General features: G+C 42.4%; 3 protein-coding genes across 3 annotated transcripts; 1 reads left to right on the plus strand and 2 right to left on the minus strand.

Moving 5' to 3' along the window:
* Positions 1-49: 49 nt before the first annotated feature.
* swsap1 (SWIM-type zinc finger 7 associated protein 1) lies at positions 50-3,089 on the plus strand. The gene is made up of 2 exons (XM_079520003.1): positions 50-457; positions 1,288-3,089. The coding sequence occupies exons 1-2, from the start codon at positions 182-184 to the stop codon at positions 1,837-1,839; spliced, it is 828 nt and encodes a 275-aa protein (XP_079376129.1). The 5' UTR covers positions 50-181; the 3' UTR covers positions 1,840-3,089.
* On the minus strand, positions 2,123-9,111 carry epor (erythropoietin receptor). The gene is made up of 8 exons (XM_079520002.1): positions 8,972-9,111; positions 8,413-8,548; positions 7,848-8,014; positions 7,171-7,322; positions 6,486-6,642; positions 5,651-5,738; positions 5,445-5,532; positions 2,123-4,479 (listed from the first exon to the last, which is right to left on the minus strand). The coding sequence occupies exons 1-8, from the start codon at positions 9,066-9,068 to the stop codon at positions 3,751-3,753; spliced, it is 1,614 nt and encodes a 537-aa protein (XP_079376128.1). The 5' UTR covers positions 9,069-9,111; the 3' UTR covers positions 2,123-3,750.
* A 1,263-nt stretch (positions 9,112-10,374) lies between these two features.
* On the minus strand, positions 10,375-26,392 carry rab3db (RAB3D, member RAS oncogene family, b). Its single transcript, XM_079520640.1, has 5 exons — positions 26,227-26,392; positions 22,320-22,556; positions 15,145-15,263; positions 14,311-14,435; positions 10,375-13,700 (listed from the first exon to the last, which is right to left on the minus strand). Exons 2-5 carry the CDS (start codon positions 22,554-22,556, stop codon positions 13,510-13,512), a joined length of 672 nt encoding a protein of 223 aa, XP_079376766.1. The 5' UTR covers positions 26,227-26,392; the 3' UTR covers positions 10,375-13,509.

Genomic DNA, 26,392 nt, shown 5'->3' on the forward strand with positions numbered 1-26,392 from the left:
AAAAACTCTGTGACGGAACACAAATGTAATAACGTTTGTTCCACACGGACCCGTCGGCAGCACGGACACACACGTGAACCATGTAAACAAAAGCTCCGAAATCAACACACTAGTGTGTAGACTGTAAATCACTTTAAGGTTATTAAGGTGAGGTACAGGGATTGATTGTACAACTGTCATCATGGCAGATATACTGACTGTTGTGTTCAAGACGTTTATTTCACAAACGGGTCTTAATACCACGAAGGGTTTCCAAGTCATTTGCCCATCTGCGGCTACCTCCAGTACTCTGATGGTCGGGGATCGCAGCATCACTCGGTCTCTGCTGCTCCTGGCGGCCGTGACAGCTGCCTCGGAACTGGGGATCAAAGTGTTATTCTTCACACAGACTCAGATTCAAAGCCTACCACCCCCTCTTCAGAATTGCACGTCCAATCTGAGCCCAGACAGTTTGAAGGTAACTGGGTTTTTTTTACTTTCCCGTCCTGACTGGCCATGTGTAAGGGCATGAGTTTAACTATTTATTTAAATTATTATTATTATTTTTATAAATGGGTTGGGGGCAAGTCTAGCTCCTTTCGGAACCCTACGTTAAAGTTTCTGACATTTTGATGGGTTAGGGGTCCAAAGGAGCTCAACCCGGGGGGTCCGGAGACGGGCTAGGGGCAAGTCATTTAAGGCTTTTTCTACACATTTTCTTTTTTCTACACTTGCTACAAAATCATTTTGGGCAGAAGCAACTACATTTGTATACTTTACGCTATTTAACAAAGCATACATTGTTTTGTTTTTTTTACATTTTGGGAGAAAAATGGCCAATTATTAGCTGCACAGTGCCCACTCAACATGTATCTGTAATGACTGTATCTGATGACCACCAAGTGAAGCTAGTAAAGGATTGTGTTTTGGGGAGGGTTGGGTCTTATCTATGGTGCTCCCTCTCCTCTCTTCTCTGGAGATAAGAAGAGAGATCTTCTCCCCACAGTTTACATATATCTGTCTCTTGTGCGCAATACAGATAATTTGGGACCATGTTTTGCAGAAAGGTCGAATAAATAAGTTGTAGGTGAAAATATTGTACAGACAGTGTACAGTGTGTGTATTACTAACTCAAGGCTGAATAGAAGAGTTACCCTGATAAACTAAGTTATGGTCACACAGGTCTGAAAAGTTAATTAATCTGAACTGTAACCTGACTTGGTGTGCATTTGTACCAAGCAATCTTCTAATGCAACTTGTTTTTGACTGACTTAGAAAGCTCTCTCTCTACTCTTCTTTATTTTTCAGAAAATCAAGTTTTGCTATCCCAGGACTGTGACAGAGCTCCTCCAGCAGGTGGCCTGCCTTCACGAATCGACTCCTCCATCTCTGATAATAGTTGACCGGCTGGAGGGCTACCTCCGCGGTGCAGGAGGCTGTAGCCACAGTGAATTTCAGCAGGCGGAGCAGTCCTGTGCTGCACATGTCTCTGCGTTGCTGCATGACACGGCTGCATTTCTCACACAAGTCCTGGAGCAGCGGGACACAAGCTTGGCTCCCTGCCGAGTCATCGCCTCGTTCGAGCCACAGTTGGAGGTCGGACAAAGGAGCGGGGATCTGTCGGCGCCAGATCCCGTCCTCTCTGTGCTTGATCGCTACTTCCAGGTTCGGTGTACTTTGGACAGAGATGAGAGCTATGGAGCCACGGCAGCTGGTCTACAGGAGGTGTGGCATGTGTACCTCTCTGGGACAGGTATCACAGAGGCCCCCTGTACTGAGGGAAGCAAGGAACCAGGCATAGCACTGGAGTGGCGCTTGGCTGTTTCTCATGATGGCTTAATGGAGTTTACCTTGGTTTGAAAGTGTGCAAATCACAGACTTTAAGGAGAAGAAAAAATCAGCACACTTGTTTTTAAGGCAAAAACAAAGCTAAACTTTTTGCCTAATGAAGACCTGAGAGGTTGAAACGTTGCGGCAATTTGATTTATGAACATCAAATGTTCCTGTTCATTCAAATAACCAGTTCCATCCTATTGCTTACAAATAAGCATACATATACTTATTTGTATAACAGTGCTGCTAGCTGAAAGTGAAAATAGCCGTTCTACAAGCTCTTTATTTGGATATTTTCAGTGAGCGCCACAGCTGTGCAACAACATATAAATCAGGGCTTTGTTTATGACTGCCCTGGCACTATGATGTGTGAGATAATGTAATCTTTTGCCAGGCCATGCTTCCTTATCTTATCTCAGTAGGTGACCTGTGATTCACCCATTCAACTCATATGACTGTTTAACTGCCAGTGTCAACTCTTGTCTCCTTTATTAACCTTGGTTTCAACTAAAGAGGATGCACATGCTGAAGATTGTACATCATTTAATAAGTTTAAAGTTGCATTTTCATTAAAAAATATACATATGTGAAAAATAATAGTGGTGAGTAAACATCACAGGTCTTTGTTGCCTGAAGTCTCAAGTGATATGCCGGTACTCAGTTTTACTATTCCACGTAATCACAGTAAAATAATAAAGTTAAGCAAGTTAAAACAATAAAAAATAAAATAGTATATTCAAATGTGATTCTCTCAACAGGAAAGAAATGGAGAGAAATATCTATTTCAAACTAAGCGTTGAAAAATAACTCAATAACTAAGAATTTGAAATGGATACCTTCATAGTTAGTGCATGTCCATGGAAATAGTTACCTCATATGAGAATACCCTTACCGTATTCGGCAAAGAATTGGAATCAGCCATTTAAAGCATTTTAGCAAAACTAGTTTTAAACTAGCTACGTCAAATAGCTTGTGCTGATTTGTACAGCAATTTATTATAGTGTATTAATTAGGTAGGGTTCCCTCCCACAAACTGGCACAATTAAGGTTCTATGAATGAGACTTACCTAATTGCTGAATGTTGACGTAGCATTGTATTCTTGCATAATGCATTCTTTGAAACAATAGTAACAGGATAGACAGACAAAACAAAATAAAACAATCACACATATTTACAAATACAATGAGTTTCATCAGCATTTGGACCATAGAATGCAAATGACACAGTGAATAGAGGGTATGCGCGTGACATCATCATCAAACCAGGAAGTTATGCAGGAATGCCTACTGAGTGGCAAAAACTACTTTCTGGCCTTGACAGCCCATGTCCACATAGAAAAGTCATATACATTAAACGATGTTAAACTCACTTTGCCTGTTGCTTTGCCACTCGATGTGCCATTCACTTTAAGCATGCGCATACTCTCTATATTAAATTAAAAGACAAGTAGTCTCCATTAAAAACAATAAAAAAGAGAAACTGTCTAAATGCTGATGGCTCTCACTATTGTGTTAACTTGTATTTCAGTGAAGATATAAAAAAACGTATGTACTAAACCTATGAGATCGAATACAAAATTACCGATGTATATAAACATGTGAATTGTTGCCACATCTTTGTTGTATGTGTCAACTACAGCTGCCATTTACATTTAACGATAGTCCTGTACAGATAAGAGCTTATTTATACTCTATTCTATTGTATCCACATTTGACTCTTCTTGCTGCATTTTCCTGGGTTGTCTCTGCTTACAGTGAGGTGTCAGACTGCATCTGACTTCAGAGTCTACTGTAAATCCTAGATGTCTCCCTCTTGCTTGGAGGGTAAATTGCAGAGTGGCCAGTTTGGTCAAATATGTAAATACCCTTTATCTGTCTATTTCGTCAGATAGCCAAGCCGCAGTCAGTTTGTAGGCTGTTATTGGGCTTAGCTCTTAATCAACAGCCATAGCGGAGTGGGTGCTGACTTGTCAGTAAGGGTTTTCTGGGAACAGGAATCTCATTCTTATACTCGTGAGCATAAACTGACAGTTTCCCAATGTCATCCATCCGGCTGGAACTCATGGGGCTGTAATCCATGGACACCCCAGAGTCGGCCACTGCCATATAGGTGTATCCAGGGCCTTTGGGTGACCAGTTGTGGTTTGGATACTCAAAACTAGACTGGGATGAGAGACGCCCTGAGCCAGAACTCTGCTGTAAGGAACCCAGGTCGGATTGGGACTCTGATGACTTTGTCCCGGAAGCAAAGAGAACTTCCAGGGGTAGCGTCTCCTCTAAGATGTCATCCAGATGTTCGTCTCTGCGGTTGTGGCCGTTAAGGGTGACATAGGCGTCTTGGGACTCCATTAGCGAGGACTGGGAGCATGGGGCAGGTTGATGGTGGAGGACCCTCAACTGGTCCATCAGCCAATGGTCATGGGAAGTTTCTTTCCATCTCTCCATCGATGCTGAATCCACTCTTATGAGTGTCTTCTCCTCATCCTTCTGCTCCCCCTCTTCTCTTTCATTGGCCATGGCCCGAGTGGCCTTGGGTGGCAGAGGTGGGGAGACCAGTGGAGGGCCCAGACTGAGCTCTGAAAGGACCTCCAGTGGAGATGCACGCTCCTCGGAATAGAATAAAGCTGGACTCAGCCAAATGCCTCCGTTGGTTTGGCCCAACCACTCCTATGGGAAAACAATATGTGAATGTTAGTGCATTAATGTTTGTACAGCCTAATACAACATTAACACAATGTTCCTTTTAGATATTATTATTACAAGCTTGGATCATTCACCCACACCACATGTTAAAGATGAGAACAGTCTGACAAGATGGTGAGAGGTGAGCTAGACTACTATAGAGGGTATGCTCATGCATAAAGTGAGTGGCAAATCGAAAAGTGAGTTTAACGTTGTTTAACGCCATTTAATGCAATCAGACAGGACTTTTCTGTATGGATCTGTATGGGCTGTCAAGGCCAGAAAGTAGCCTATAGTTTTTTGCCACTTAGGCGTTCCTGCATAACTTCCGGGTATAATGATGATGTCACGCACATACCCTTTATACTATAGATTATAAATAGGGCTCCATCTTGCGCCACCCTTATCCCTTTATTATTTGCCATTTTTTACTATTTTGAAAATCATTTTAAAATAGTTCAACTAGCATCTACACATGAGCTTGTAGATCAACTATTTGAACTATTTTAAAAGGTTTTTTAAAATACTAAAAAAATGGCAAATATGTTTAGGGATAAGGGTTAAGGGGTGGCGCAAGATATAGCCCTATAGCTGAACTCCCTTACAACAAACATACGACTCTCTTGCTAAAATGGCTGACCATGTCTGGACATTGTCAAAGTTGTTATTCACTCTCTTGACAACTTGTTTTGGTCACTTGGAGATTGATTGTTTCTTCAGAGACGTCTCCTCTGTATCCACAGGACCACAGGGTCAAAGTTCAGCCCTCTGAACTATCTATCTAGTTTCAAACAACCTAGCTCAAGTATTCTATAAACTTGCGTACTAGATATAAGATGCATACAAAATGTATATAAAGTATTACCAAACCATATTATCAGCAAAAGATAACAGGCTAGGTTGCGTATCAACCACAACAATTATGTAATTTTAATAGTAGCTATTTGTACCTGAAAGTCACCACCATAGACTGAAAATAGGCCTTGGAACTTGCTCTCAGGATTTGGAATGACAGGCCAAATCTTCTTTATGAGAAACCTGGATATGCAATAACATAAAAGCAGTTACATGTTTGTTATTATACAGTAGATTTGTCACCACCAGTAAATATAGTGGAAGGCTGTATTTATTTTGTGTGCATGAATGGCTGACTGACCTGCGTTGGGACAGGAGTGTCATGGCTGACAGCATTATGAAGAAAAGAGAGATGATACAAATCAGAGATATGATGAGTGGGTCCAGATCTGGAGGAGACAAAATGGCCCCGTCGAAGAATGAGATGAAAAGCAACAAGGAAAAGAAGATCTCCCCTAAGGATAAATGTGGTGTATGTTGTGTTTCTTTCTATTTCATTACCTTTTTTTAATGCTAAAATGTTTGTTGAAGATTTGTTTTTAATTATTATTTGATGTATTCTTTCACCAGTAGTTGTAGACAGAAATGCTCTTTGTGACAATGACCGCCAAAAACGGCATAATATCATGAACACAATAGCCAATTACCCCCCCCCCCCCATCCATTCTAGTTGTATCGAGGTCAAGTTTATTCATATGTCCCAAACTGGGCACTTCGTTTTACAGCAGATAATAAAAGCTCTCAAGACATTACAAACAGTACAACATACATGACAACAGACATACGTATACATTATCACAAGATACAAATGCTACATTAAATATAAAGTGCAACCAGGGCTAAAGTGCACCGAGTGTAACTACATAGACCTCCTCCTGCTTCCCTTGTTGATGGCTCGGATGGAGGTAGGTATGAATGAAAATTTGTACCTGTTTGTTTTTGTAACAGGGGTCTTTAACCATTGGCCGGATGGCAGGAATTCATATTCCCGGTATAGGGGGTGAGAGCTGTCTGCTCTAATACATGATGCTTTTCTTAGCACCTGCTCATCATACAAATAAGTCAGTTGTATAGTGATCTGATGCTTGCATGGTGATGCATCTTCGTATTACTTTGTGTAGGCTATAGAAACACACCTGCTGGCAGAGTGTCCATAAAGATGGGATCGGTCCAAGCACTCCAGTAGCCGTCATAGCTAATCCCGTCCCCCGGCTTGACACGGACCCGCACCTTGTATTGGGTACCTGGCTCCAGATCTCTCAGGACCAGCTCTGGTCCGTCCACCTCCTCCACCTGAAGGGATTAGGATGAGATCATAAACATTACAAGTAAAGTAACCAACATTAAACAGTACATGGATCAGTGCCCAGGAAGTATAGGCCTACTGTGTACGCTTGTCTTGAATAATTACCACTAGTATGAGGTTATCTGGTAAATTATAATTACAGTGTTATGTCATACCTGTATAATTTAGACAGAGGTTCCCAAAATCCAAAGGTTTTCAGCTGACACCAAACAGATACATTTGTTGTAACCCACGGTACCCAAAATTACAAAAATACCATACAAACATATCACTATTCACAAGCTCTCCACGTGACGCATTATGAGCTAGTAGACCTGCTATTTTCTCTGTTTTAAATAGGGCATAAGTTATTACGGTATTTATTATGGAATTGTTTTTGAGATTTTTCAATTTCATTTGTGAATATAGGAAACACAACAAAATATAGATATTTACTTACGACCACGACCCAAAAATGGGCGCCGACCCAGTGTTTGGGGAAACACTGCATTATAATAGTGTTATTAATGTCATACCTGTCCCACGTGGCTCTCCGCTGTGGCGTAGCTGACCTCAAACACCATGAGGTTTTCCATGAATTTGACAGTAGGAGGCACCCAGCGCACCCTCAACTGGCCCTGCTGCTCTGTGGTGCTCACCGTTACATCAGCAGGAGGGTCTGGCAGAACTGGTATGCAGACAGATTAGGGGGTGGGTTAGATTGGATTTGGAGGGAAAGTAATATGCTGACAATCCCTGATGTATGCTGCTCCAATAGATTTAATCTGGACAAATGTAAGCAATGTAGGTCTATATCTATACTGACTTTTAGGAGAAGCATGTGCTGCAATACATTGTTTAAAGCAAACATGTATGCATTTGTCTGTCCCTGTTTTTGTACTATGTGTACTGTGTTTTTAAAGCTTTTTTACCTGCTGTAACACGAATAGCCCAATTTGGGACATGCAAATAAACTTGACCTTGACCTTTATTTTATATTTTTTATAGAGGGACAGACAGTAGGCTGACAGGAAATGGGGAGAGAGATGGGGGGAAGACATGCAGTAAAGACCGTCGGGATCGGGAGTCGAACCCGCGGCACACTGCCAGACTTGGACTACCGGCCAAGGTGCCTGGACCGCTGAGCCATGGCCCAGGCCAGCATGTGTGTCTTTACTGAAACAAGCGTACACAGAGAATATGGAAGACTTACTGACGAGCTCGATCAAGATACTGCGGTTGTGGATCTGGACTCCGTCCTTATGCACTTGGACATCCATAGGGACAAAGATATTTGTCTTGTTCAGTTGACACATAAAGAGCCTCTTGGCACCGAAAGCAGGGAAGGTCTTCACGGGACACCTGCTGCTGTGCTCTCGCCTACAGGACATTTGAAATCGTGTGAAATGGGACCTTCTGCATAATGAGTACTTTTACTTTTGGTACTTTAAGTACATTTTGATGCCAATACATTTTAACTTTTTCTCAAGTCAATTTTGAATACCAAACATGTAGGCTACTTGTAACAGACTATTTCTGTAATAGGGTATTGATACTTCCATCATTGCATCAAATGGACTTGTCCTGTGCTGTTACACTGACTCTCACCGCAGATTTTACTGTGCCTACTACATCCTTTCAATGATGCCCCTGGGGAATTGTCACCATGATCAAATGATGTTGATGTATCACGTTTAATCCATGGGGTTCACCAGGATTTGATGATCATTAACCCCCATGCGTATGATGTTCAACCAGGTTTCCAGCATGAGACTCACTTGTAGGTGTATGTGAAGGTGTACTGGTCAGCAGATCCAGCCCTCTCCTCGTCCTCCTCCCAGAAGCAGGTGAGGTCCCCTAAAGTCTCAGAAAAGCACCTAAGGCTCGCTGGCTCCTCAGCCAGTAGTAGGGACACTGGGTGGGGGTATAGACCATACAGGCTAAAGTTAGATTTGACTTCTAATGTGATTATCAGAAGAAAATAAGGGGGGAAAACACGAGGGCCTTACCCCTTATCACTAAAGTATTAGCCATGTTTTACTATTTTGAAATACATTGTAAAATAGCTCAATAGTCGATCTACATCGACACATTGTGAGCTTATCAGCTATTTTAACTTTTTTCAAAATGGAAAACAATTGCATAGGCCTATAGGTTTTAGGGTTAATGGGTAAGGTGGCGAGCAAGACAGGGCCCTCAGTATCCAAAATGATTATAGAATTGTTGCAGGACAGGTCAAGGTCATATTAACACTGTTAACCAAACACTGTGGGTTTATGACCGTGTTTATTTATTATTAATATTTAAATAGCCTATTTGTTGAATTATTTCTCCTACCTTTCTTTTCAAAATGTGCTGTCTGGTCCGTGGAAGCCGTTTCTGCACAAAATATCACGCAGAAAACCAACAATCGACTCAGATGTTCATAACACATTTTTACTTCCTAGGCTCTCCGTGGTGATTTATAGCTTTTTCCCTCTGTGATTGTGAATAAAGTCCTTCCTCAGTCTGTCCACCTCTGCATCACTAGCGTGCAACCTGCCCCGAGCGTCTGTTTTCTCGTTTACGGCTTGTTTTGCAGATACCATGGATGGGTACTTTTTTCGCGCGTGTACCAAAGGAGATAAGGTGGGGAAGCCAAACTGTTTACTTCGACACAAACCAGCATGGAAGCAGAGCAGAGGTGGAGCAAGTTTAGTGTTACATTTACTACAGCTCTTGTTTGTGGGAGGGGGGTAATTTACGCACTCATTGATGTTGAAGCGTGCGTAATGCGCATGGTTGGACATGTAGGCTGTAGCCCAAAGACCCAAACAGGCTTTCAAGCGCGGAAAGCAAAACAAATCACAAAACAAATCAACAAATAAATGAGCAAACACTATCTATTCTATATATATATTATATCTATTTCAGTATTGTTAACTGGTAGGCTACATAACATTAACCCAAAAGTCAAGCATGTAGGCAAGTAGGCCTAACCGAGCCCGCATAGACAGCACAGCACAGAAGGTACAGGCGCACTCGTACACCTCAACTAAATACTCAAACGGTTTCTTATCTACAAACAGCAGCCATAATGTTGTAGCTGGAGCCGTTTTATCTGTGCTGCAGCCTGCAGGCACAGCTGTCACTTAGCCTGTCCGTGATAAGCAAGGGGGCGTTGAGACCCATCCCCAAATACGCCATAGCCTTAATTTCACCAGTGTTTCTGATGAAACACTGGTGAAATTGAAAAAGATGAGCTGCTTGGTGAAAGTTTCGTTTTAGATTGCATGGGGGCCGGGGCCATCATTTTGAAATGCAGGCCAACTGATTTACGGCCACGCTACACCAGGCTTTTCTCGCGCGTTTACCCTAAACGCGCGGCCCGCGCGTGCGTTTTTTAAAATAGGACTGGACCTAAATTAAACGCACGCGAGGGGGTAAACGCGCGCGTTTTGTGCGCGAAAAGCCTGGTGTAGCTTGGCCGTTAATTGTAGGTGCTGTTGCTGTAGGTAGGCGTAGGCCTAACAGCAGGAAAAGAGGGGCTGCAGGAAATAGTCGCGGTGGACAATGGCAGTGTGGTTTCTCCGATAATATCATAAGAAAAGCTCTGGCACAATGGTAAAGTTGTGAGGAAGGAAGGATGCAAGGCCATACATCATATCAGCATGTCAAATAACCAGGCACTGTGACTGTGTGTGAGTGGCAAGTGTTGCAATATCTCCAATGTCATGGGATTGCAATAAATAGGTAGTCTCTTTCATTTCCCTTTTATAATGATTGTATCCTTTATTTTCATAAACATATTTCAACATATTCAATTTATAATATAATTATATTATATTCACTTTCTAACCATGTCAATGCCTAAAACAGAAAATAAACACCTGTATGACATAAAAACAAGCAAATTCCACCCTCTTTTGGTAGCAAGTAGCAACGGCACTAATCTTGAATGCAACACACAACCAGACAGATCAACATCACAAATGATAACATGCGTCTCTTGATTTAACATTCCCAGTTGTGATATGCTGAGTTAACTTGTTTTGGTATAGTGAGTGAGTCAGTAGATCTTCAGCTCTTCCCAATTGGGTACAGTATATCCACATCAGCAATGTTGTTGCATCTACAACTACAGTAATACAGAGAATGTGTGTGTACTATTATGGCTCTCAAAGGCCACATGATAACCCAAACTGACAGTCGGGACTTAGCCTACTGACAGTCAGTACAGTAGTAGCAAGTATGTGGACATGTGAACGTGAAATGGCACTGTATACGAGAAGAGAGAGGTGGGGATATTCACGCATCTTCATACCAGCATCTCTACTGACAACTTTTCTACACTGTCAAATCGACAAATCCTCAGTGTTTAATTTAACTCTGAGATTTGTACACTCTGAGTACATACATTCTTACTGAGGATGTTAGTGTGTAGTCACCAACAGAACTTCTTAACTGAAATCAGGATTAAGAGGATTTTACTGTGCAGTGTCGTTTACAATTAACATTGATTAATTAGCCAAGTTCCAGACAGTGAAAAGCATAATATCTCAGATTGTCTTAATCCCAGCAGTATAACAAAACATTTTTACAGTATTATGATAAAAAGTAACACAGGCATTTAAACATATCCAGTGACATTTTTACATCAGAGCAATTTGTTGCTCAAATTAATGGCACTGCAGTTCTGTACAGTTGAGACTTTACATTGATATTTCTCAGACACAAGCATTCTTCCCTTTCTGCCTTTCCGAGTATATCAAGATATTGGCAGACTACAATGGGCACTTATAATATTTATAAATGACCCAGTTGTAAATGCTCAATTATACCATTTAGCCAGGCTGTAGTAGGTACAGCATTGTTTGTTGTGTGCATTGTGAAGGAAGCAGCATTGTGGAGAGTTTGGTACAAGGACAAACAATGAACATGGCTCTGGCCAGGTCACGTGACCTGTATCAGTGTCACAAAAGTTTAACTGAAAACAATCCAGTTGGGATGGATAAATGCAGAGGACAAATTTCATGTAGTCTCTACTCTAGTCTGAACTCTGAACTTGAAGCCAGACAACTTGTGAAATTTGCTACAGGAAGCCATCACGTTTGTCATGTCTGTTCACAAACATAGATTCTAAAATAACTTTAAAATCATATTGAATCTCCATTTCTGCTACGCAGCAAGCCGGAGGGGCTTCGACTACTTTGATTTACACTACCACTTATTTACGGGACTGCAAAGGTGAAATGGAAGTGTCGGGGAGGCAGGACATCCCATTTAATCTCTTTGTATTTGTCAGCATTTCCAAAGTAGACTGTTAAGTGGAAGGATTTGAAAAATGTGTGAGCCAACAGTCTGGGGACTAAATTATTATTCACAAAACAAATGAAGTCTAGTACAATATTGTCCTCGCATCGTTATGCCTGATTATATGGCGATGTCCTGTGACAAAAAAAACCCTGATCCACAAGCTCTCCACGGGTTGCGAGCTTGCTATTTTCGGCATGGGACACCATCCTATGGCAGAGTATATGGTAATTTAGGCATTAGGGACACCAGCCCAATGTCTTCTTACTTTCCTCTGACTTTCTGAGAAACAGAGGGCCGTAAGAGCAGCAAGTCTACAATGACATTTGAGGGAGGGGGTGAGCATGGTTTGTACACAGTACGGATTATCCTGATCATAATAATGAATGGATTCATTCTCCTATACCCTACAAATGATTTAGAACCTACAGTATACAATTATAGATATTGAATATACTAAAATCTAATAATGGGAAAATAATACAGTGGGCAAAGGCAGCACTACGTTCTAAAAATATTTTGAACCAAGAAAGATACATTCAGTGAAACGCTGATTGCTGAATTTAGCTCTTGTTTGCACTGATTATGTTTAAGGAACTTTCAGTTGGAAATAAGGGGAATTCTGACGGGAACCCTAATTCCATTCACCATTTATAAAAGCTTATTATACTACAAAAATGGAAGGCAGAAAGTCCATTCAGGAATCCACGGCCCAAACCAAGAAGACCAGGCAGTTACACTATGAATTCTAAAGTTCTCCAGTGTACAGACAAAGCATACAGTATATGTATAATTATAATCATTGCAACTACAGTACAACATTTGGCATCTCTAGTTGCTAACTAAACAAACACACATTTTTCTTCAAAAGTAAAGCCTTGAAAGGTTTCTAACAATAAATAGTTTAAAATGCAACAGATAGGGCTGAACAGGCTTCATGTGGTCAAGGCAACTGACATAGTGGGAGTCAAACTGTGGGTAGGGGGTTGTGTCAAGGCTACAGTGTGCAACATCTGACAGAGGTGTTTGTGTGAGTGTGTGTTTGTGCGTTCGCATGAGAGAAGGAAGGAGCGAGAGAGACAGAGAAACAAGAGAGAGATGGAGACAGATCCTACGGTGCCTCCAGCATGGCCCTGCACTCCAACGAACACCATTGTTGGTGTTCAGTCCTTGTCGCTGCACAAGCAACTCCTACTGGTGCCACGTGCCTGTTTGGGGGATCTGGGAGAGATGGCGTGAACCTCTGCAAGTTACTCTCTCCTGGTGAAACTCCTCACTGTCAGGTGAAAATAAACTGCTGGGGTTCATCTCAACTGCTGGGGTTCATCAGAGGAGATGTGGTCGTCTACACACCCTCCAGAACAGTGGTGGTTGACAGTACCCAAGTACACAGTACCCACTAAATTGGGGATAAAATAGAAACATTTAACAGCTGATGACTTTCCAGGATCAATGTCCAGAGAGAGGTCTGCTGACTCATTCATGTTTGAGGCACAATAAAAGGGCTGGCCTGTGTGTGTGTGTGTGTGTGTGTGTGTGTGTGTGTTGGGGGCAATTGGAAAGACAGGGTAGGGTACTAGGGTTTAACATGAACAGCCACCCTGGTTCTCTCGAGGTAACTCCCGTAGGTCTTGGCCCCTGTGGTTGGACATGAGGTTGTTTCCATCTCCATCCATCGTGTCGTTCATCTTCTCACAGATGCGGTCTACTAAGCGGTCAAACACCTGCTTCACGTTGATGTTGTCCCTGGCACTGGCCTCGAAGAATTGAAAACCTGAGGGCGATTGTAGAAAGAATGATGAAATGAAATGTACTGTACCTTGTGCATGGTCATGGTACAATGATCTTGTACAAAATTATTTAATAATAATAATAATAATAATAATAATAATAATAATAATAATAAAATGCCCCTTCATATCACTGAACTGGGACACTTGATATGCCTTTAATGTTAAGCAATAATGTTAAAAGAAAAAAAATAAGATATCCAAAAGGGAAACGCATGAACATATTAAAGTTTACATTTCAGTGTTCTGTGGCAATGTTTTTAAATTACAAATATTTATCCCCAGTATATATATATATTGGAAACTAACATAAAATATGCACTGTACATAAACCAATTACTGCATGCAAGAAGACTAAGCAGTGCACTTGACACCCTACATGTAGCTTTCAAGTAGACAAGTAAGACGCACGAACGCGGGAAGCGAACGCAGCTCGTAAATTGCAATAACAACAATTATAATAAATTACGTACTTTTTTAAGGTTTGTTTAAGTTCTCTTTTTTTTTTTGTGTGTGTGTGTGTGTGTGTGTGTGTGTGTGTGTGTGTGTGTGTTACAATTGTAGTGCGTTTCACAGTGACATATCCTTCCTCACCTAGATCGTCTGCCAGCCTCTGGCTGTCCTCTGTAGGCACCATCCTCTCATCCTCCATGTCACACTTGTTGCCCACCATGATCACCTGAGCATTGTCCCAAGAGTACGTCTTAATCTGTGTTGCCCTGCAGTATGAAGAAAGACAGAAAGTGAGTCAAGAGAGCACAGTCTGCAGTGGCTGAGCATTGTGGAGGAGATATTTGTAATGGAGAAACTAACTCATATACTGAGACTGCAAGAGGAACTATTCATTGAAAAATGGGAGAAATGGACTGACTATAAGGACCAACAAAACGACACCAATGTTAATAATGATGGACATTCATAAATGGACTGGAATATGTTGTATATTAATGATGTATCTGAACCCTTGCACTGTAATTGTCATTTTATGTTTTTTATTTTTGTTTTTGTGTCTACCTGCAAATAAAAATTAAGTAAAAAAAAAAAAAAGAGAGCACAGTCTGAAGAGTCCAATATGGGGGGGGGGGGACATGGAAATATCTTACACAAATATGTATACAAGCTCACCAACGCGTTGCAAACGTGACACGTTGTGAGCTTGTAGATCGGCCATTTCTGCCGAAATGTTCCTGCCAGAATAGTGTCTACTGTCTGCTCATCCCACTGAGCAAGTCGTTTATTAGACTAAAGCTAATGCGGTCTAGACTCTCTAAGCTTATCTTAGACGTTGATTATCAGTTTTTTTTTAAATGTCTATATATAGACCGTCTATATATAGATGTTGAAACGACGTTTCAATGTCTAATCTAAGTGTCATGGTTGGGGGTTCAAGTGGTTAAAACAACCACTTGCATTTGATTGTTCACCTACCAGTCTGCGACTGCACTGAAGGACTCCTGGTTGGTGATGTCATACATGAGCAGGAAGCCCATAGCTCCCCTGTAGTAGGCTGTGGTGATGGTACGGTACCGCTCCTGCCCTGCCGTGTCCTGTAAGCAGACACACACACACACAGAGACAGTTGTGTAAGTTAAAGTTGCTGTAAGCTCTATATTTCCATAACAACAACATAGTGTTCGTTAATAACAGCGGTCTCCTCATCTCTTCAGCTCTTTATTAAGGAGAAAAGAAAATCCATTTTCATGTCAGGATACCAATTTCAGGAGACAGAACTCATGCAGAACACAGGATAAACAAAGTGAAATTGGCGAAGCAAATAAATGAGCACAAAACCCTTATTATTCTGTATGGTGGCTGTTAACATGTTATTTCTATTTTGAGCCACAGGAGGGCGACAGTCACCACACTATGGACTGAGTTTGAACTTTTACCACAGATTAAAGATATACTCATAGCTCAACACTGACAGGCGCCCTGGCCAATCTGCTAGTCACTAGTGCAGCGCACCGTCCCTGCCTGGCCAAGCCAGTTGCACCTTTTAAGAACTTTACCCTGTGCCACCCGAACTCCTCCTGTTCTAAAGGTTTAATAAGGTCCTGGTCCACCTTATCTACTGATAAGGCTTCAATAATATGAACGTGGCCTTTGTGTACATTGTACACACAAATGGAATAATAATTTATGTATTTGTGGTAGAGATGGTTGATTGTGCACCATCTTTACCACAGATACAGTAGATGGGCGATTCAGTTGGCCGGATGGTCAAGGCTCCAAAAATGAGACCAGACATCCAGCGTTTTCTCTCCAAAGAGAACACAAACCCAAAGTATACATACAGTGTATATATAACAGCCAAAAGTAATAACTTAACAAAAATGAAGACTTGAGCAAAATGAAAAAAGAAAAAAAAGAAAATCACACCTGTGAGGCTGCCTCGTGACACGATCAATGAACATGCAACAAAAGAGATCAAATCCAAAGCAAAAACAGGATTGCAGTGTGACTCAAACAGAATTATGTGAATCTCCTCAGATCTAGTTTACTGTAAAAACACTACCAAATTCCTTTGGAAGGCCATGCTTGAAACCGAAGGTCCCAGGTCCGATTTCCGACCCGGCGGCCCCCTAAATTTGTGCTCTTCGGAACTACCTGAGGATCCATCAGCTGGTTGAAGCTGAAAACTGAATATCCCCCATGGGATTAACCAAGCCCCCCCTACAAGGATAAGTACTTCATCATGAATTAGTCGTTGTGCTCTCTCCCACTGAAACCTCTATAGCAGGGTTGGGACATAATTTTTTCCCCAAGGTTCCAAATGAGAAACAGAAAATATTGTGGGCCAAAAGGCTGAACTAAATTCTGCATATTAATTTTATTTCTATATAAGGCAGTAATTGGCAATAAATACTTAGTAGTCCATATTTTGTTGAAACCTCTGCATTCGGCATCTACCTTTCTTTTTTTGGCATGAGCCGATGAGTGGACATTTTTGAGGGGTGACAACAAGGAAGCTGACAATCACACGCAATTCAAATTGCATGTACTTGAATTAACAGGCTTCAAAATAAAAGCAATGCTGTTTTAGTCAATGCATAAGGTAAAATTAGAAAGTACGTTTTATTTTTGAGGGGCCCTATGTCCACTTTTGAGGGTGTGTGTAAACACAAAGATTGTCCTAACACAAACATTGAATGCCATTGATAATGAATGGCCAGCGTTGAGTGTCACAAACATTGAAGACGAAGGTGAGGAGACGCAAATTCTGATTGGCCGGAATGAGATGATGTATGATGATGTACTACGATGATAGGAGCATCCCTCACTTCACACGGGTGTGATTTTCTCATTTCCAAGTAATAACCTTTCACAGGCCGGTCAGAGTCAGGCAAACACCAAAGGGCCGTATTTGGTCCCTGGGCCGTGTGATGCCCAGGTCTGCTCTATAGAGTCTTCAAAAAACATGTCTGTCTCCCACCAAAAGTTCAAGCTAATTTCCATATCAAAATGCCACCGTCTCCAATATACGCAATTACAGCTTACACCACGGTAATGTCCAACCAAACAACAAGCTACCTATGACAAATTCACATTTAAATAGACAATCTTGCCTGTAATTTTCTTTTACCGGAACAGAGCTAGTTTCCCAATGGCATGTAGGAAAAGGGTTATTGAAGCAGTATTTCTTTCTGTGCTGGACTGTGGAGATGTCGTCTATGGAAAAGCTGCTCCTTCTGTCCTCAAGCCCTTGGATACAGTTTATCATTCTGCTCTGTGACCATTATAGGACTCATCACTGTATCCCATGTGATAGAGTGGCTTGGCCTTCCTTGGCCGACAGGCAAAACAAACACTGGGCAATGGATGGGACTTTAGTTTACCATTGTATATGAAATCTGTAACAAATAGGATAGGACACGCTCAGTGACTGGCTCACACTGAAGGTCCCCAAAGTAAACACTGAACTGGGGAAAACAGCATTTTGTTTTTAATGCCCCAACTACTTGGAATAACCTGCAGCATTAAAGATCTGTTCTCCCATAACACACAGTCAATTTAAATCTTTGATTGCAGACCTTCCCACAACACGAGTGTCTGCAAATGCTTTTAAACTTGTGTTGTATCACACGATAGGGAATCGTTTCTGTTCTGTTTTGTTGTTTGTTGTAATCATTGATGTGAAATGTGAATATTGATGTGAAAACTTAATTGTACTGTGATGTATCTTAACGACATTGCAAATGAGGGCAACCTCAATGTCTTTAGAGTTTGAATGAATGACCTTCTGCTTGCATCAGTACCCAGACGAGGATAAATACACAGGGAATGGGTTTTACAGGTATTACAGAGTCATTAACCCATTTTGGGCGGGAACCCCTTTTAGTGTTAGCATTATGTTATGCTTTAGCTATTGAAAAATAGCAGATCTACAAGCTCATAGCGCGCCACCGAGTGGCGCGCTACGAGCTTGTAGGTCTGCTATTTTTGAAAAATCGAAGAACGACTGACATGTGCGGCCTCAGAACCACAATGACCCGGTTAGGATATCACAGGAGATCTCAAGTGGATATTGTGTTTGATGTCAGAGAGGACTGTTCAAAATGGGAATAATGGATGCTAATGTGAACCCAGCAACACAAACACACACAGGCACTTTTTTTCTTTTTTTACAGTCAAACACACAAAGCAAACAGGCCTGCAGGTGAGGGGTGAGAGTTGGCAGGGCAACTATCCAGGCCAAGCCCCTCGCTCATGGTTACTTGGTAACCTGGCTCGGCCCTCATTTGCATCAGCGTGTGGGTGTGCGAGTGTGTGTTTCCTTTACTATTCTCGCCCTCGCAGTGAGGAGGGGGAAAGAGGGGAGGGGGGGGTTGTCCAGGTAACCAACCATTGAGGTTTATGAATGTTCCATAATAGCCAGGAGTGTTCCGAGTGGTCAGTCCAAAAAATGATCCATCTCTCCTTTCCGAGGGACAAGATTCAGAGCACTTGCACTTTGTAAAAGCCAAGCCACACCGACATCCAAGAGAGTGCACGAAGAGTGCTTCCTCCGGAAGTAAGCCAATGTATTCCCCCCCCAATCTAATACTCTTCGACGGTCTACCTGCTGGGTTGCCTTTTCAGCCATTTCTGTTTCACACAAGTATGACATGTGCTTCCTCCTATACAGAAGACATGATCAAATATTTGGCAGCGTAATGGAACTTCTAACCAAATAGACTGGTCTCCAGGGCAATAAGAGCCAGCTAAAGCTAGTAAACAAAGGTAGGTCCTGAAGGCATATTCATGACAGTGGGAGTTTAAACAGGGTCATTGACGTCACATGGACCGTAATATTTATTCATGCATCACTTGCTTTCATGTCAGCTGCCTACACAAAGCAGTGACACACACCGGGTCTAAAGATCCTGCCCTAGCACAAACCGTGTGTGTGGGATCAGTGTGTGCGTCTGTGTCTGTGTGCCATATTGTATTTGCCAACATTACAGAAACATGCTCCAGTGTCAACAACAGCGGTGTGCTTTTGTATGTTTAAGGGCGAAGCGGTGTGCTATCAGACCAAAGCACTGTTTCCCTGACACACACAAAGGGAGGCTGGCAGTGGGACCCGTCACCCATCAACAACATCCGATTTCCTAAAGGCCAGGAGAAATGTCCAGAAGACAGACAGGTGTTTTAACAGGAGCGAGAGGGCTTTGGGCTGACCCCCCTGGGGCATTCAGTAATCAGTATAGTTGATCATTAACACTATGCAGCTTGACATTTATAAACATACCCCTAAGGTAGGGCACATTAAGACATGTTTGCTGCTTCCACACCCTCTAAATAAACTGTTGCCATCATATCCTCAACACGTCCCCGCCAGACACTGATAGGGAACTTCCTATGGTTGCTGGACTTAGGAAATACCAGGGTCTTGTATCATCAAGCCCTAGAACCAGCCTGTGGTGACGTCTATTCCATATACATCGAAGCATGGAGAGTACGCTCTCCAGATAAAAGCTCATAATAGCCTAATTATCATGGGCACATACAGTTCCGCAACCATCCTGTTTTGTGCTGCTGCATTATTCACACTTCCTCAGCTTATAGCATGAAATGAAAGCTCAAAGTGATGCGTCGTTAGCTTGAAGATAAGTTGTCGTCGGCGAGCGACACCATCGTGTGCCAGAGTATAAATTAGGCATTCATTTCAGAAACAGGGTTGGTCTGCGCGCGTGCGTGCGTGTGTGTGTGCGTGTGTGTGTGTGTTTTGGTGTGGGTGGCTCCACATGGTTGATTACTTGATTCATCCCAAACACTAAATAATATGGCCCCACTTACAGAATGTTAGATCAATGAATCATACAGTATGTTTATACATAATTACATTAGGATTTGCCACGTCAGTAAAACAAATGTACGTTACACTGAAAGTATTGAGCAAGGATATCCATTGCCACAGGGATGTTTAACAACTTACGCCCTATACTTTGTTGTATACAAAAAGATTGCCGATCTACAAGCTCACAATGCGTCAGTGGGTGTCTGTTATTTTAGCATATTTTAACATGTTTTCAACAATTTAACATGCCCAAAATACAGACCCCATGGTTGAAAGTATTGCTAAAGTCTTGCCACTGGTTTACAGATCAACTGATGAATTAACATTCATCCCAATCAACAATCCAATATCTAGAAGAAACCATTATACATTGTCCCTGGAGCACAATGATCCCAGGCTGCCAATACACTGTCGTAAAATAAAAAGGCAAACTTTGCAACACATTTATTACACCAGGCAGCTTATGAGCTAAAGGAGGATTTATATGCGCAAGCTGAAATCCCCAGTGATGAAACTGAAAGAGTGACTCATTGCCGAATTAAATGGTAATTTGAAGTACTGAACATACTGTGCACATGGTGGCCATCTCTCACTGAATTAACATTACAACCTAGATTAATCAATGCTGGATGAACCCTAAAGAGAGAGAAGAAACAACAAAAGAAGCAACGGCTTGGACTTGTCTGCATTGATTACAAGACCAGAGAGTAGAAACGTCCCTTCATTTGGTATGGCTAATCAATCTCCTTTATGCATGAATGTGGACCCGGAGGAGATGGTAGATGAAGAGAGGGCTCCTTTGAAACCATGAGAAAGTCAGTTAGAGTGTTACCATCTCATCAGCTTTCTCCCAAGTCTGATGCTAGGAGGAGCTGTCTTGGTCTTAGTCCATATTCCATATCGATTTGGAAATTAAATGACTGGGACATTCTGACAAATCATTTTGCTAACATGAATACAGTGTACATGACATTTTTACTCTTAGTCCAGTTTTTCAAAATAGTAAAAAAAAGGCAAAGAAGTTTAGGGATAAGGGATAAGGCACTGGCTAAAATAGGGCCGATAGGCTCTATTGCAGCCTGACAATGCGTTGCTGGTTCGAGTCCTGACTCCTGAGCCCGATGGCCTTTGCTGCGTGCCGCTCCCCATCTCTCTCTCTCCCCGTTTCTTTACTGTGTGCTATCATTAAACTAAAGGCACAAAAGCCCCCCCCCCCCCCCCCCCCCCCCCCCCCCAAAGAAAATGCCAGAAGATTACAGATCAAGGTTACACAAATCTACAGTTTTGCTGTCTTAATAATCTTCATCAGGCCAAAGGCCGGCCCAGAGTATGTTTTCGCCCCTGTGTGTGTCGGTGTGTGTCTGTACAGCTACTCTCTGAAACTACTGTACTGATCAGCATCACATGTATTACTGCCAGTAGTCCACGGAACTCAATCCCTGAATATGTTTCGAATCGGCCTTATGGTGGTGTTATAACAGCCCACACTTGCACAGTACATTTTGGCGTACAAGTCTTAAACAGTAGGTCGTAGCCTCACAATTGTGTTCCCACTAGTCACTGGCGCTGTACATACAGATCTGACACAAGGCATAAACTATCACCATCCTTTATCATAGGCTTTCCCCTCATAGGCTCGTTGACCTGTGCATTTTCACATTACACATGCACAATGCCAAAACATTGTCATTGCACCACACCGACACAATGATGGAGGGATGTAGGAGTGTGCCTCTCCACTGAGCTCCCCTTTCTAGTTATTAAGTGATTTGATGTCAGTAATACATATTATTGACCTATAATATGTACAGTGTGTTGCAATTAATACTGATCAAGAGATTCAAGAGGGTTGATCAGGGTTGATCACCGCTGTGATAGCTGACACCTGTTTTAATGACTAAACTCTTACATGATCTGCCAATTTCTATAAATGTCAGACTTTTCTATTAGCAACTTTATCCAAAGTGCTTTCACACTCTCTCTCTCACTCACACACACACACACACACACACACACACACACACACACACACACACACACACACACACACACACACACACACACACACACACACACACACACACACACACACACACACACACACACACACACACACGTTGGGCGGGTTCAGTGTCTTGCTCAAGGAAACAAAACCAGGAACCTTCGGAGTCCCAGACTGCCACTCTGCCTCCACTGCAGTGCCTCGTGCCCCAAACTTCCTGTTCATCTGCCATGTTTTGTATGCGATGGACGATCTTATCGTGACATGTGGTGATCTGATCTCATCAAAATTCCATCCTACAAATTGTATCATCTCACTCACCCAAATCTGTAGCTTGATCCTCTTGTCATTGCGGAAGACCGTCTTGACCTTGAAGTCAATGCCCACAGTGCTGACGAAGGCCGAGCTGAACGCGTCGTCTGCGTAGCGGAAAAGGAAAGAAGTTTTGCCCACACTGCTGTTGCCAATTATCAGCAGCTTGAACATGTAGTCGAAGTTCTGGTCGGCTGCGTCCCTCTGGTCTGGCTGCTGCTGGAGTCTCGAGTCATTTGATGCCATCTATAAGGTAGAGAGCAATATAGGATTAAAGCCTAAATTGGTTGGCTGCATCGCTTGCCAGAAATTGCTTTTATGCATGTAATATTTGATAGATCAATTGTTTACACAATACAGTTCCATGTTGAATACATTGAATTGGAATGTGTCATCCCTTCCTTCCAGGAGGAAATTTACTCATTTGCTAAATGCTCTGGAACAAAATGTCAGCTGGACACACACACACACACACACACACACACACACACACACACACACACACACACACACACACACACACACACACACACACACACACACACACACACACACACACACACACACACACACACACACACACACACACACACACACACACACACACACACACACACACACACACACACACACACACACACACACACACACACACACACACACACACACACACACACACACACACACACACACACACACACACACACACACACACACACACACACACACACACACACACACACACACACACACACACACACACACACACACACACACACACACACACACACACACACACACACACACACACACACACACACACACACACACACACACACACACACACACACACACACACACACACACACACACACACACACACACACACACACACACACACACACACACACACACACACACACACACAGCCAGCCAGCCAGCCAGCCTTAGATCCCACTCATCCCAGCCACTAGCGAGCCTAAAGGCAAAACTTCTGTTTGAATTTATATTATAACTGAAAGGGAAGCTTCACCAATGACCACCTGTCTTGCCACTTAATGAGAACCATTCTTTTTTTACGATGACATGCTGTTAGGCCTTTTATCAGTTATCTGAACAGTGGGAGGAGAGAAAACAACCAACAGCTTGGGTGTGGACTGTGGAGCATCTCCCCATCTCCTCCCATTGTCCATCCTCCCTACAGCTGTGCTGGGAGGATGATTGATCGGATACAGTTGATCATTCAAATGGTAAAATGGTAAATGGTGCATTTATATAGCGCCTTTATCCAAGGCGCTTTACATAGATTATGCATTACATTCACCCATTCACACACACATTCATACACCGATTGCGGCGGAAGCCATGCAAGGTACCAACCAGCATATCAGGAGCAATTTGGGGTTCAGTGTCTTGCCCAAGGACACTTCGACATGTAGCCAGGAGGAGCCGGGATTCGAACCGCCGACCCATGGATCATTGGACGACCTGCTCTACCTCTTGAGCCACAGTCGCCAGAGTAGCAAAGCCCTGCCTCTTACTTTCTCTGACGGAAAGTATCCACCAAGTACATTTAGGCCCACTGTGCCTCCAATACTATTAAGAGGTATACTTTTACTTTAGTATTTTTCAATACATTTCTACTTCTACTCCATTATGTGTATCTGGCAGCTTTACAGGTTACTTTGCATATTATATTGAGTCTTCTGCCTGATGAAGGATTGAGACCAAAACATTGTACCTGCATTCCTGCAATAAACCATGTTTGTTTAGCTGTATGTGAAGACAGTGTGGGATTACTTTTTGCTGCTCAAACATTGACTGCAGACTCCTGCTTCCTTTGAAGCAAGTGTGCAAAATAACCTTTTTACAACATACTTCGACTATTCAAAATGAGCTGCTCTACAAGCTCACAACGTGTCACATCTTTGCAGAACTTGTGAATCGGGTCAATCTACAAATCTGAGTAATTTTACTTTAATGTTTTGAAGCCAGTAGTTTTGTACTTTTACCTGTAACAGAGTATTTCTACATTGCAGCAGTATGCTACTAAAGATCTGAGCAACTTCTTCCACCACTAGCTCTCTGATGCAGCTTGTCTCCGTGGAGACAGGCCTACTCAGCTGCTGCTAACCAGACCCCATTAGTGGTCAGGCCAGAGTGGGCTCACTCAGCTTCTAACTGGGCAGATGGAGATCTACACAGCTACCACACCCTCGAGGGCTATGGAGAAAGGAGCGGAGAGGAGAGGAGCCACTGTAAAACTCTCTGCGCATGTGTGTGCGCGTGTGTGTGTGTGTGTTCATGCTTATTCTCACAGTAATTAATTAGCATGCATGTTTAGGGACAATATAATGTATGATCTATAAGCTTACAATGTGTCGTGTTGCAATGCAAGCTACATCAGCTAATGACACTAGGGACTCCGCTCAACAACCGTGGTTAACGCATAGTAGCCTGCACAAGTAATGGCCAGGTGAAAAATATAATAAAAATAATAAATAAATAAATAACACTATATAGCCCAGGCCTGCCTTCGAAAAGAAATAAACAACATAAAAGTGCAAGGCACCAATCTTGATCTGGTGTTATCTTTAAAAAACAATCCTCTCTGTATGATCTCATATCACATGACAACCCAGGGATATTCACATGTTTCAAACAATGGGACCATCTATGAGAATTGGTGCTGCAGTCAAAGCTCAAAGCCCCTCTCTCTCTCTGCATAACTTAAACACAACGTAACTCCAGTCACATGTCTTTTGCATTTACAGAGCTGTTCAGGGACTCTCAGGCAAATTTAAAGGCCTAATTAGTCTTATGTACACATGTATTTTCCCCAACAATCACTTTAGTTCTACTTGACCTCATGGTCATCTATCTAAATAAGTTTGGGGAAACTTCATTGTGTCTAATGGATGGATGTTAATGTGATGTATTATTCTCTATCTCTCACACACACACACACACACACACACACACACACACACACACACACACACACACACACACACACACACACACACACACACACATACACGTAATTTTCTTTCTAAAAATCTTTGAGGTATGCTGGTATGGAGCCATGTAGCCCTGGTCCAGTGCTTACAGCGAGTGGGCTAGGGGCTATGCTGCCATTTAAAAAAATATGTATGATATTCTGAAAGTAACAAGACTGTTTTGATTAGCATAATTCAATGAGCAGAGAGGGTGATTCATTTGATAGTGATATTGGGGCAAACCCCAAACATCTGCCAGTGCCACCACAGACACACCACATCTCTGAGGGAACGGAGAATAGAGTTCACTCCCATTGTCATTCCAAATGATCCTGAGTGAGTCCACGGGGAAGCTACCCATTTCTTTATACAGTAGACCAGCTGGAACAGCAGCCTGCAGCAGCAGGGCCAGCTACTATCTTCAGTAAAATAAATAATGGAAATGTAATGTAATGAATAGGGCCCGGAGGTTGGGTACTACTGGTACTGTTTGCTGAGCCCAGCAGCCAGCCTGCCTGACACGATATTATTACTCTATTGATTAGTTCGCAGCTGTCGCTTCTGTTCATTATCGAGTCGACACACTAAAGATAAGCTGGAGATTTAGTTTTACATGACAAATAACAATGCCAGACCGTCTCCTTGTTGACAAACTAAATTAAATGCTGCGGTAATGTTAGCCACAACAGAATTTACAGACAGACTTATATTTGATCTAAAGTGAACACAAAAAATGGATTGACCTGCAACAAAAGTGAAACGGATGGTGGGTATTTTATAAAGCGTCTAAATGCAGCTCTACATTATCCAACTTGATCGCATTTGATCACTTGTTCATGGAGAGGAAGTCGGAAGCTGTCTTCTATAACCGCGGGGAGAAGAAAAAGCAAAAACAGTGAAACTTCGGTCAAACTTACCTTCCTGCACGAGAAGGAAATGTCCTAGTCTTGATCTGTTATTCTGTTCCCACTGAGTGAGTACACTTGCCTCTCTGACAATTATGTGGCAATGTGTTTCTGTTCCCAGATCTGCCGTCCGTGGTTGTAGAAACGACCACCTGAAATGTCCCTCTCTCTTCCTCGT

Source organism: Electrona antarctica (assembly GCF_951216825.1).
Source record: "Electrona antarctica genome assembly, chromosome: 14".
NCBI classification, from domain to species: domain Eukaryota; kingdom Metazoa; phylum Chordata; class Actinopteri; order Myctophiformes; family Myctophidae; genus Electrona; species Electrona antarctica.

Excerpts from the sequence above, each read along its gene's own strand:
- epor (XM_079520002.1), bottom strand. The coding sequence starts at position 9,068 with ATGTGTTATGAACATCTGAGTCGATTGTTGGTTTTCTGCGTGATATTT. Across the intron at positions 7,323-7,847 it reads TATCTTGATCGAGCTCGTCA|TTCTGCCAGACCCTCCTGCT; the intron begins GTAAGTCTTCCA and ends TCTGCATACCAG. Across the intron at positions 5,533-5,650 it reads ACACTCCTGTCCCAACGCAG|GTTTCTCATAAAGAAGATTT; the intron begins GTCAGTCAGCCA and ends TTGCATATCCAG.
- rab3db (XM_079520640.1), bottom strand. The coding sequence starts at position 22,556 with ATGGCATCAAATGACTCGAGACTCCAGCAGCAGCCAGACCAGAGGGAC. Across the intron at positions 14,436-15,144 it reads TTCAGTGCAGTCGCAGACTG|GGCAACACAGATTAAGACGT; the intron begins GTAGGTGAACAA and ends TTCATACTGCAG. Across the intron at positions 13,701-14,310 it reads GAGGCTGGCAGACGATCTAG|GTTTTCAATTCTTCGAGGCC; the intron begins GTGAGGAAGGAT and ends AATCGCCCTCAG.
- swsap1 (XM_079520003.1), top strand. The coding sequence starts at position 182 with ATGGCAGATATACTGACTGTTGTGTTCAAGACGTTTATTTCACAAACG. Across the intron at positions 458-1,287 it reads TGAGCCCAGACAGTTTGAAG|AAAATCAAGTTTTGCTATCC; the intron begins GTAACTGGGTTT and ends TTTATTTTTCAG.